The 13,170-nt window shown below is 39.9% G+C and overlaps 1 protein-coding gene across 1 annotated transcript in view; it reads right to left on the reverse strand.

The window, feature by feature from the left end:
* The window catches only part of WWC2 (WW and C2 domain containing 2), a 110,632-nt gene that overhangs the window by 14,561 nt on the left and 82,901 nt on the right, over window positions 1-13,170 (reverse strand). The window contains exons 13-19 of the mRNA XM_068402757.1: window positions 12,664-12,744; window positions 12,494-12,580; window positions 7,935-8,127; window positions 6,114-6,278; window positions 5,195-5,310; window positions 3,984-4,176; window positions 1,367-1,531 (exon numbers count right to left, since the gene is read on the reverse strand). Coding sequence (XP_068258858.1) covers window positions 1,367-1,531; window positions 3,984-4,176; window positions 5,195-5,310; window positions 6,114-6,278; window positions 7,935-8,127; window positions 12,494-12,580; window positions 12,664-12,744 — 1,000 coding nt within the window. The remainder of the gene's footprint in view (window positions 1-1,366; window positions 1,532-3,983; window positions 4,177-5,194; window positions 5,311-6,113; window positions 6,279-7,934; window positions 8,128-12,493; window positions 12,581-12,663; window positions 12,745-13,170) is intronic.

The following is a 13,170-nucleotide window of genomic DNA, read 5'->3' on the forward strand; positions in this document are numbered from 1 at the left end:
GAGCCCTGACAGTGGACTACAAGTATTTCTGAAGCTGCAAAAGATTCTTCTGTGCAAACACGGGTTTTCCCTAGGCTACTCTGCTTCCAGGCAATACTATACACAGTGAGAAAGAGAATGGGTTATTCAAGGTATGTTTTTTTAGATTCTGGCTTCTGGCAGCAGGTATGTAGCAATGTTCAAAGCTGCAAAAGCCCAATACTTTTCCCGATGCAAAAACCTCAGGAGTTTATACTAACTAAACTATTAGAGCAAGTAGTGTTACTTCCTGTCGAAGATCTCCACAGGCAGTAAGCTAAGGCCACATTTTTTTGCCAATACAAATATTTTCCAGGCTACAAAAATTAAGATGAAAGCTAGGTTCTGAATTCAGCCAATAATCGATCCAAATTATGTCAAGATTGTTGCAGAACAATCTGCTGTGTTTCATTCTGAAAGGTATATGGAATAGTTATTTAAGTATGTAGATACTGACTATACATTTACTTTTTTTAAGCCAATGATAATCACAGAGAAGTGATCAACTTTAATGTTCCCAAATGATTAAGGCAACCACCTCTAACTGAACTGGAGAAGAATTAAAGCATTTTTTTTGAAAGTCATACTTGTGCGAGTAACCTGTCAAAAGTAAAGACCAAAAATAAACTGCCTTTTCTAGGGTGTCTGTAATTAAAATCTATAGAGCTGGTATTCCATGCTTAAATCTTTAAACACATGATTTTCACAGTTAGTTTAGCAGCAATAGGACTGATAATTCAAATCTTTTTTTTTCTATGCTACCATAGATCTAGAGAGACTGGAGAACTTCGTTATCAAAGCCATGTTTAAAACTCAGCCCCTAGGCAGTGCTCGCACATCTTCCAAAGATGTAATTAGGGCAGGATTTGGGCTGCCTAGGTTTAAAACCAGCTGAGATACAAAGTGAGATTCAAAATTGGAGACTGAGCTCCTTCTGCACTGTTACCCTTAAATGGTTACATTATTAAAATATGGTAATGCAATGGCTGTTTACAGTGAACTTTATTCTACATTTTAACAAATTGTTTTGCTGTGTGAGAGCCGTAGTTGCTGATGTGCAGTGAAACATACTCTTTGCAGACAGCCAGCACAGGAACCTGTGGTTACTTCTCTCTGATGGGATGTATTTTTGCCCCAGCAAAGGTGTTTTGCAAGAGCATGCAACTCCACTGAAAGTCAATTCTGCTATGCATCAGGTCAGTTAGGGAAAAAAAGAACCTGGACAAAGCATAGGCTCTGCCTCTTGCAGGGAAAATCGGTACGACTCACTGCCATTAATGCATCATTCCCAAGAAGTTAAATGACTCTTTAGTTAATAGCTCTTCATTCCAAGTGTTTTTCCTCTTACCCTACAGATGTATTGGTTCCGCTCGCCTGGCGAGAAGGTTTGTGAGCGCACTATCATGCTGTTCCTGACAAAAGGACGCTGTCTTAAGCTCCAGCTGGCTCTGTCCTTGGGTCGGACTGTTGCGTTCTCGTTAACCGATTCCTCAGTGTTAGTCTCTTTATCAACCTATGAAAAGGAATTTAGTTTGTAAGAACTACTATATCCAGACACATGCCACTACATTGTTTTTGAGCCTTTGGATTTCACAAGCTGTCCTGGTTTTGCAGGGATAAGAGATGATTTATAGAATCACTTTTCTGTTACATTTTGTTTCAGTTTGTGGCCAGCCCTGGTATGGTGATCAAGGCAATTAGCAGTGACAGCCAGGGCAGCTGCCCCAGGCTGGCCCACAGGTGTATTCTGTAACATTAATGTCAGGGTCACAATAAATGGGAAAGCTGCTGGGGATGGGGGGCGCTCTTTGCTCTGCCATCCTCTTTCTCCTCCTTTACTCTCTTCTCAACAGTTACTATCCCTGGAGGGACTCGCCACCACTCTGTGAGGTAAGTATAATTTTGTGTCTTTTGTATTAGTATCAATATTAGTTTTATTATTTTATTAAATCTGTTTCAATTTCAACCCATGAGTCTCCCTCCTTTTCCCAATTCCTTTTCTTGTTCGGGAAGGGGAGACTGGGTGATAGAACCACTGGTTATTGTTTAGCCCTGGGTGCGGGCTAAGTGGAGACACAAGCATTCTTGTTACCTTGCAGCAGATGGAAAAAGACCAGCAGCAAAAACCATCTTGCATATATAGAGTAGCTATGCTAAGTAAAGAAACAAAATTCCTGAAACACTTAACAGTGTGTGGGGAGTCTTTGAAGGCACTCTTTGTATCCAGTAAAACCAAAGCTGTTGCAGAAAGGCCTTTGCTGCCCTGCATATCGTCAGATGCAACCATGGCATAACAAGTGTTTTGCTTTGCCATTATTATTATTATTATTATTGTGTGTTTATATTTATATTTACTTTGTTCTGTATTTGCAGAACAGCAAGGTTCTGCCATGCCAGAGATGGTGCCTATGCACACTGAAAGGGGCAGCTCGGAAAGTTACATTGCCCAGGTTCTTCCAGACATACTGTCGTATGTCCCCCAAGCCCCAGCAGCGGGGCTGCTTTACAGCAATCTGCAGAGCCGCACCAGCCTTGCAAACCCAGGGAGAAGACCCTGCTGGCTGCTGTCCCTCAGAAGGGCCTGCTGGCTACTACAGTTGCCCCACGCGTGCTGCAGGCAGCCGCGGGTGCCAACATCCCCGTAGGTGGTACAGCCTGCGCTTACATGCAGCAATCATCTTGACAGCCCGGCCAGAACACGCACTGCAGCAGCTGGCACATCTGATGTTACTGATGCGCACCGGGGCACTTTCTTCAACTCTGTTAATTTAATGAGGTTCATGGTTTTCAACGTGCTAAATACAAAGACGTAAATCACACAACTGGAACCCCGAGAGGACGTGGCACACAAAGATCTATACTGTGGCTGGCTTTACAGTGAGGTCTGCTATGTCTTTCACTCACTGTCCAGGTCCATCCAGCCCAGGCTTAGCAAATCACTTGTGTGCGTGCCTAACCTTCAGATGTTATCCTTGACGTCTTCCCTTGCCAAGTTAGGGCTTTGATCTATATTTGCTTGCTACCCAGCAGACTGTCAGTCCTTTTAATACCGTGGCCTTAGCTCATTTGGCATCTTGCCACATTAATTGGAAGTTAATTACAGTTTCCAACAAGTCCACTGAGGTGTTGAACTTTTGTATTGTCACAAACTTGAAGGAATGAGATGTCATTCTTTGCCTTTTCACCTTTGTTATTTTACAGAACCTGTGGGTTTAATGCATGCAACAGTGTTTTCATTAAGATGCAGAAAGGTGTTCTAAAAATTTTATTTCTAGAGTATGTGCTACCACATCAGGGATATGTTTACTAAAAATTTACTAAAAGTGCTTTCAGAAAGGTGGAATATAATTTAAAGTGAACAGTTAACAAGAACATGGAATTAAAATTTGTTATGTGCAGCGTGTAGGGAGTTCAATAGTACACAGTTTAATACACGTTTTGGAATTTTCTGTTCATTAATCTTTCCTCCTCTTCTCTGCTAAGCCAGTTTTTATATTTCACACCCTAAAATAAACGGAAGAAATAAGGAAATCCCCTCACTGGTTTAAAGATCTTGACCCCTGTTCTGTCTTTCCCCCGTTTATCAGATGAATAAGAAAAAAAAGGAAACAATGAAACAGATGTGCAGAAATATTTTAAATATGCACAAGTCGAAGCTACTGAACTGCACTTGTATTTTGAATATTCTCCCTATGCAACAAAACAAGTGAGGATAGACATTGTTAGTTAATTGTCTTTGACTTACAAGTTCTGCCTAGTGTGTCTGTTAAATGTGTTAAATACCCTCATCACAGTTCAGAAGTGACTGCACCGATTTCGTTAAAAGTACATACTGACAAGTGCTACAGCAAAGGCCGCATCAAATTGTAAATGCTCAGATGCAGCAAACTGCTACATTAACTCCTTGGAAATAGATCTTCAGACACAGTAAGATACCGTAGGAACACGTAGTTTAAGATACTCACCAGTGTTAGTATTACAGCAGCTTGCTGGTTTTCATGGGCCTCAGCACTGTTCTCTCTGTCCTTGTCTTCATCTGTTTCTGGTGCATCAGTGAGTAACCCCATGTCATCAGTACAGTTGCCTTCTACTGACAGCTTAATGCTATCTTCCTCTTCATCCACAATTTCATCAGATACTTCTGCAAGCATTTCTAACCTGTATGAACAGAAGTAGCCCAGGCTTATTCTCAGACTGAAAAAGCTCACCAGAGAAAGCTATCAGAAGGCCTAGGCCTTCACCCTTGTATAACGTATGCATTTTCCTGACAGGGAAAACAAGAGTATCACCCAAATGCTTCCATTAAGGTCACCTGAAGGCACATTTCATTATATGCTCCAATAAAACCCAGCAAGCTCTACTACAGTTCACCATCAAAATCATTGTGACAATACTGTACTACACTCAATAGCTGTATGTTGATAATGTTGAAGGACTTTGGTTGCAATAAATTAATAAAACAAATGAGCACATCTCCCCTTCCCCCACAATACAGCATATATTTATTTCTACACTGCAGCTAAGAAATTGCACAGGAATAGAAATCAACATAGCAAACTAGCAAGAAATCTGTTTCTTGGGAAAAGCTCACAACTTCTTCGAAAACAAGACCATCAATGGAAGTACACACGCACTGACTTTGTCAGACAGCAGCTCTCTTTTAAAATCCTATTAGTTGCTTATTATAGTTAATGAAAATAATATTTGATATGAGACATTCTAGTACACCTCCAGTGGCTTAGACTCCCCAAGTGGTTTCACAGGAAGACGTACATGGAATGGAAGAGCATCAGCAGTAGGAATTAACAGAGCAGCCAAGACACTGTAAACCTAAAAGAAGGTAAAAGAATTGACCACACAAGAGAACGAGACTTTACCCCAATTCCAGTGGTGGTGTGACACTGCAAGAGGTTGTCCAGAGAAGTTGTGGATGCCCCATCATTGGACGTTTTCAAAGTCAGGTTGGATGGGGCTTTGAACAACCTCATCTAGTGAAAGATGTCCCTGCCCATGGCAGGGGTGCTGAACTAGAGAATCTTTAAATGTCCCTTCCAACTCAAACCACTCTGATTCTATGATCTCCTCCAAAAGTACAGCCCTTTAATTTGCCTAAGAATAGGAGGAATGAGCAGAATCATTCAGGCATGAACAGCGAGGGAGGAAAAAATGGCTTTACCAGTCTTCCTCAGAGCCCCTTTGCTCCTGTTCCTCCTCCTCGTCATCTTCAGCCAGCTCTTGTTCTACTGCTTCCAGCTCAGCAGATGTCCTCTCCAGCAGAGCTGACACAGCATCCTGCTCACAAGGAAAGAGAAGATGAAACCAGAATTGAGTGTTATATAACATAGGTAAAAAATGACAACTTTTGCAAGAGCTGCGTTACCCTGCTGCTCCCTGATGCCAGCAAAAACATGACTCAGGTCACACGTATGAGGGGTTTGAATTGTCAGTGTGTAGCACATTAACTGATTGTTTTTATACAGAGTAAATATCAATTAAAAATAGATTGTTTGCAAAACAATAATGCAATCAACTATTCTCCTGTGATCCTTTACTGTCTTGTCTCTCTTTCCCTCTCATACTTGTAATATCCCTAGGTAAAAGGAGGTTGCTCTTAAAAGTTAGATTTTTTAATGTGGTTCTCAAGGAGGTATTAAACCAGAAAAGCTTATTTAACCAGAAGAATTAGTACGTGCTTTGCATAAGCAGCATTTTCAGTGCAATGGTTTTAAGTATGCAAATTCAAATAATTAATAAATAGCAATTTTTAATGTGTGCATATGAAAATCAATGGTAAACTTAAGGAAGCTCTTCAATAACACTCTTTTTGAAATGAAACACAGCTGAAGCGTTTCAAATTGGAGTGCAATTTTGTATCCCACTGAGAAGCATCAGCCCTACCCACACTTGCTAACAAGCCTGAAACCCCATATAGGACCTACTCACACACCAAGTCACTATAGACAAAAGTGCCTGCAAGACAACAGGGCCTTGGGCCTTCATTGAATTTGCGTATTCAAGTAACCATGGTGCAACAGCAAAATTGGAGTCTATGGCTTTTTTCTTGCTCTTACACTAATAGCCAACACATTGCTCACCAAGTCCAATGAGTCCGATGACTGCTTGCTTAACAGAAACATGGATTCTTCATTTGGTTCCTTGTTTTCTTTGCCAGGAATTTGCTTGCAAGGTAACAGGTTGTAGCACAGAGTACAAGTCTCACCAGAAAATGATACATCTGCCAGACTGATCTGAGTCCCAGCCTGCACAAAATAAGAAAGGAGAATAAAATTGTTTAAATTTGTTTTTTTTCTTTCCTGCAAGACAGCTAAAAATAAATTCTACAGTATTTATCATGTAAAATAAGCAGCACAAATTTGACATGAATCTTAATTCCCTTTTTAACTGTACAATTTGCTATTTTCCTCCACTTCTAGATAAAATAAACAAACAGAAGTACATGGAAAGGTGCTTCATATTGTCCATTCTGCCATCTTTTTTTTCAGTCTGCAGAATTTCTCCCCACATGCACCCACACAAACCCTCTATATCACTGTAACGCTCACGTCTGCTTTCTATAGCATTCAATAATTGAAAACTGCATCAATGAAATCTGCAGCATCAACTCAAGGAGCAGCAAGTTTCAGTCAATTTTTCAGTTGTTCCACCACTAAAATCATCAATACGGCAAACAGTAACGGATGACCTTGTTTGCTCTGACCAATGAAGAAGCCGATGAAAAGACAGTAAAAGAGATTAAGAAACCCTTTCATTTGGACAAGCACTGCCATCTGCTGAGTTGGCACTCTGGGAAAACTTATGAAGTACTCGTGTTTGGGCAGTGCCTTGGAGATTAAAATCCTCTGTTCTTTGGCAGAGCTAATTATCTTCACAGCTACTGGGCTGCATACATAGCTCTTGCCAAGACTCTGGTCATGTTGCCCACGGCTTTCTGCTGGGGGTGGTACTCCCAACTCTTTCTTTTGATCTTGTGATTAACCCTTACGTCTTTGGTGTTGTTTTTTTGTTGTTGTTGAGTTTTTTCCTTCACCTTTACATCCTGCAGTCTGTTGCATTTTTGTTCTGCTGCCCTTCCCTTACCTGAGGGGAAACCTCTTACATACTGAAAAAGGCCAACACATTCTCCACAAATTAACTTCTACATTTTTGAAAGTGAGAGGCTGTCCCCAGTAGTCAGGGCTGATGAACTCCACCAGATTCCAGCATCTCTTCAGTGTGTTGTAACTAAAAATCTCGCTATGCTACTAAGTCAGACTCATGGTGAAAAACTAACCTGACTTGTACCAGATCATGCAAAAGCAATCTCAAAGTAAATGAAGCATCACTAATTAGGTGATGACCACAATTAACAACAAAATTTTAAAAGTGCCAGTTTCCAACAGGCTGGTCTATGAATGTCATGCCTTTTTATTATTTCTACAGATCATAAAGACTAAAAAGGTGGACATCATATAATCTTCAACAACGTGCAAAAATGTACTTTAGTTTGTTCTTTGTGACAACTTTGTGATAATGAGGGTTTGCCTTTTTTTTTTGGACATACTGTGGCTTTTGCTCAGCTTTTACTTTAAAATCTAATGTTAGAGTAACGTTACAATTAAGTTTATGGGTTTTTTATGTATAAAACTGCAAAGATGGAATATCAATCTGTAATTAAAGGGTTAAGGTAATGCAGTGTTAGAATTACCAAAACACCTGCTAAAACTCCCATCCAGGATTAGATTCTGTATCAGGAATTTCAGAGAAAGGTAGTATTTTAAGTACTATAGCAACAACCAAACTATACTTCAGAGTTTGTCTCCAAGTGCTGTGGAATTTTAGCAGCCTTGACCATCAAAATAACAGGGGACACTACAAACAAATGCATGCCAAAAAAAGCCAGAAATAAAACTGCGTACCAAGCATTCTTCCCGACGACTTCTACTCACAGCACAAACATCTACTCTCAGCGTCTTCCGTAGCAATGTTACTTGGGAAATGGTTACTCTGAATATCTCGTTGAATAAAATGGTTTCCGTGGCAGGATGAACTTTTGTGCGGAACAGGCAGCTGATATCAGTTGAGGATGGAAGTACTGCTACTCTAATATACCTGCCGGAAACAAAACAAAAGCTTTACCTGTATTTAAACTAGCACTTGCTGGTGACGCATGAGAGAAGCTGATCCCATCGACTATAGGAGCATAGCAAGAAAAATGAAACAGCAAGAAATCAGAGGTGGAAAGGAAAAGATGTGAAAAAGAGGAGTGAGAAACTCCTCCGGCCCCTTGCACAAACATTTCCCAAAAAGGAATTTCTGTGCCTGGTAAGGCAGTAGCAACAGAGGTAGCTATTTCTGTCTCTATCCATATTTATCCTCTGGTTTAAGTACTGTGAACACAAGATTGTGTCACAGATGGGAGGAAACATGATCTTAATGTTAATTAAAAAAATGAGAAAAATTTGGGTGGATGTAAAAATTAAACTCTTAGAATGATGTGAGCAGCACTGAAAAGCAGTGACGTCTTTTAATCTTTTAAAGAAAGAAACAAACCAAAACCTCCAAAGAAACCAGAAAACTAAGGAAAACGAGGAAGAAAATAGCTATGCCCATAGCTGCTTAAGATCAATTCCTAATATATTAAGTGAGACTTAGAAGAATACATCTTGCAAGCCTAAACTTAAGCACAGGGAATAACTTGAAATTGTTACACAGCTGCATTCTTTTTATAGAACAAACATGAATAGCTATTATAGTGGGCAAAGGTAATACTTGCTAACTTGCAGGTCTTGTTTTAGTAGTAGTTTGATAAAGACACTCCTAATACAATTTGTACACGTTCTTTACCTATTGCACAGCTTCTCATACACATGAATGAGCATAGTAATTGTTTTACCTCTTTTCTGTGTCTATTCATTAGCCTATTTCTGGTATTGTCTCTAAATATAATTGACATTCATTGTAGAATAGAATGCAATGAAGCTAGTGAAAGCAAGAAGAAAAAGTGGGCCAAAGAAAATTATTCTGGTGTCCTGGTTTGGCCTAAACCAGGCCGATTTTCCTTTCAGTGATTTTTACTTTCAGCTAAGTCTCCTCTAAGTAACTGCACTTTCTGAAACTAACTGCATGTTTGCAGACAGTGTCTGCTTCCAGGACTGATAACGCCCGAAGTTTGTAGTTATCACTGAGGCACCGGTAGGGATGTTGTGCAGAAAGGCTCTTGCTGTACTTGTTCTTGAGAGAAACCAAGGTCACTGCTGAATTCCTCACTGCTTACGAGTGAAGAGCGGAAGGGGGGTTGCAGCTGCAGGGGGGAGCGGACAGGGCAGGTGACCCAAAATTGACCAATGAGGGTATTCCATCCCATACACGTCATTCTCAGTATAAAGCGGGAGGATCACGAGGGTCTTGCTCTCTTTCTGCTATGGCCAGTGTCCAAGGAGGACTCCGTCTGTTTTCCTGCTGCCCCCGATCCCAATCCGTGCGTTCCTGAATCCAGCTCTCGACCGTCGCTAGGCCCAGGCTGGGCCTTCCCGGAGCCTGCCCTGCAGTGCCGGTGGGGACGCGGCTGACTTCAGGGGAGCTCAATCTTGGTTTTGTATATATATTTGTATATATTTGATTATTTCTATTATTGTTATTATACTCTTTTTCATTATTATAGTTTATTAAAACTGTTTTAACTTTCCAACCCAGAAGTCTCTCTCCCTTTTCCCTTTCCCTTTCCCTCTGGGGGCAGGGGGGGGGGATAACAGAAAGCATCTGCCGCAGGTTTAATAGCCAGTCCAGCTTTAAACTGTGACATCTGGAAAAAACTTGTTCTTCCAAAATTTATAGTACTATTGCAGTATTTTCTGGTAATGACTTCATACATACTGTTATTATTATTAAAAACTTAGTTTTAATTAATTAAACCAAAAGAAATTAGGTCTGTGAGAAATTTGATTTTGTTACTTGAATTTGGGCATAGCCTTTATTTGTCAATTACGCCAAGCTTCTTGGGATAAAGAGCAAGATCTAAGTTGTTTGGTTCGCACGTACAGCCTGGATAGCACGTATCCAGCATTTTGACAAACCAATCCCAAAGTTAAGTGGTAGGGTAATGTAATTCCTCTAATGCTGCTGCTATGTTCACATCAATGTAGGTGAGCAACTTGCATGGTCTACTGAAAACCATGATTTTGACAGATTAAGCAATTAGGAAACATTTAGAAAAGAGGTAAGAATAGAATATAAAGTATATTAAAAGTAAGTTTAAAAGGTGGTTCATTGGAGCTTTCTTTTAATAACTGTTAGCCAATTTATTGGCATCAGGCCAGAATGAGGGGTAAACAGAGAAATGAAAGATAAATTGCTCACTGGCTTTGTTTTACAGGAGTGCTTATTTTCCTTTTAATTTAAATAAAGTTTGGAAGTCAACCAATGCCTCAGATTTTGCTGTGACAAACCTAAGACTTCTCAACTGATGAAAAAGTGATCCCTACACAATAATTATTCAGCTAGGCTCTACCTACTCTAAAAGTGAACAGCTTTGACAAACAGTGTGGAAACAGATATCGGTAAGACCTCATGTCAAATCTATTCCTCTGTGTGTAAAGGTTCAATAAAGTATTAAGCTACCCAATTTCATGTTCTAGAAAATAGTTATAACATAGCATCATTTTCCAGAGTCAATTTTTATCATTGTACGTATCTGTACAGTATATACATATATGCACACAATGGCAAGTGACAGAAGAAATGCTATTTGCAAGGTCCTTCCTTTACCCCGTCTTTTCTTCCTCCTTGAGCTTTATTAAATCTTTTTAGCAGCAGCAGGTCTGGACTTCTGCACTGAAGATGCTTGACTACTAATTACAACTTCATACTTTAATTCCTAAAAAGATGCCAGCTATGATCTAACTTTATCTTACTGAAGGTCTTGTTGACATTCTTTTTATATTCTACATTATCTACTTTTCCTCTCAGCTGTGTCAATTTTTCTTCTATAGTTTTCCTATATTTTTATGCTAAATGCTAGTGGACTTGGAAGGTCAGCAGGGGAAAGATGGAGGTCAGAGAAGGACCACGAAGATGATTAAGGGGGTGGAACATCTCCCTTATGAGGAGAGGCTGAGGGAGCTGGGTCTCTTTAGCTTAGAGAAGAGGAGACTGAGGGGTGACCTCATTAATGTTTTTAAATATGTAAAGGGCAAGTGTCAAGAGGATGGAGCCAGGCTCTTCTCAGTGACACCCCTTGACAGGACAAGGGGCAATGGGTGCAAGCTGGAACACAGGAGGTTCCACATAAATATGAGGAAAAACTTTTTTACGGTGAGGGTGACCGAACACTGGAACAGGCTGCCCAGAGAGGTCGTGGAGTCTCCTTCTCTGGAGACATTCAAAACCCGCCTGGACGCGTTCCTGTGTGATATGGTCTAGGCAATCCTGCTCCAGCAGGGGGATTGGACTAGATGATCTTTCGAGGTCCCTTCCAATCCCTAACATTCTGTGATTCTGTGATTCTGTGAAGGAAGGATGGTAGTAGACAACCTTGTTATTAAAACCAAACAAAACCAAACAAAAACCCAACAAGCGCCCAGGCCTGTATCCCTATACATCGTTTCCACATTCAGTGGCTTCCTATTGATCTGCCAATCAAATTCAAGGTGATGGGGGACAGGGGGAAGGGAACCAGCAAGTAACCAAAATTTTCCAAGGATTGATTATGTTCTACTCTAATCTTATTAAGCTTCTCAACAGTTTAAGATAGCTTTCCATTCTGTAAAAAAGCTCACTGAAGTACAAGTGTCCCCAAGGAGCCAAGACAAGCTGCACTTATTGGTACAGATGAGAGTTTTGGATTAGAATCTCAGTGATAACATTTTCTTATTCAGGCATTTTTGTTCACTTCCTACATACAATTTCCACTGTCATTACTTTTAGACCTTTCCTGTCCCATTCAACACAAGAATTAATTCTTAACAGACCTCCAAGCTCCAGTTGTTAGGGTAGGTGTATCTCAGTATGGCTGTGCTTCTCTACTTGCAATTCATTAAATTACCCCTTACCTTCAAAAGCTCACTTAAAAGACACATACTATTTTAACATCATCTTACATCAAAATGCCACATAAATGTAAAAAGACAACATTCCAAGCTGAAAGAATGGCAAAGTATCAAAAGAATGTTTTTAGTAACTACAGAATAGCTGTTCTCCACTCACAAAGCTACAGAATGTTTAAAAACACTAAATGAAGCATCATTGAAAAAAATGCTTTTCGATCCACTTTAGTGAAACATGCAAACTTCCCAGTAACTTCTTTTTCTGGCAGCATCGCTGGAATATGTAAAAGCTAAGTACTACTACAGTTTGAAAAGTTTTATACATATTTTAGTGCTGTTAAGCAGTAAATCAATCCATTCCTTTGGAGAATTTGTACAATTTATTATTATACTCTCATATTCCAACACTACTGCTCAGTGACTGTTTGACTTACGCTTTAGAGACAAGGGGGACAGAAAACGCTGGCAGATTCCTGAGCCGTACTATGATTATCACAAAACTTGAATTGCTGTGGTCGTATCTGTTAAAGAAAGGACAACATGAGGGAAGGTTATTATTTGCATTCATGTATGAACAGAAATATTCCCTTTGCTGGTCACTTACCTGAGTCCTATTTGTACCTGGGCAGCCTCTAGAGTTGTTGCATCATCTTCACTATATACAATGTCCTCAGTTTCATTTGGTCTAGGGCAAACAGGCAAATACCCAAATTTAGGAAAATTATAGTTTGCTTTCAGCAACAATTAAGGTATGTGTACACAGAATGTATATAAATTATCCTAAACAGGCTGATTTAATTACAGCATGTACTCCAAACGAGAATTTCAGAGCCTACACAATAGCAATGCCTCTTTTCAAGGACAGTCACTGCCCCAACAGTTTGACAACTCCAGTAATGAGTCGGAAAGGCCTCAGGCTGATTACTGAAGCAGGCCAGACTAACAGGCAAGAGAAAAATTCACGACATTTTCCTGTACATACTTAGTATTTCTTTACCCCCCAAATACAAAATTTGAAATCAAAATTTCTAATAAACATCAGACCACAGGTAAACTGGATGTGAAATACTGCTTTGGACAATATTTGAGAAGCAGGAGCTCTGTAAAATAA

Source organism: Nyctibius grandis, chromosome 6 (genome assembly GCF_013368605.1).
Source record: "Nyctibius grandis isolate bNycGra1 chromosome 6, bNycGra1.pri, whole genome shotgun sequence".
NCBI lineage: Eukaryota > Metazoa > Chordata > Aves > Nyctibiiformes > Nyctibiidae > Nyctibius > Nyctibius grandis.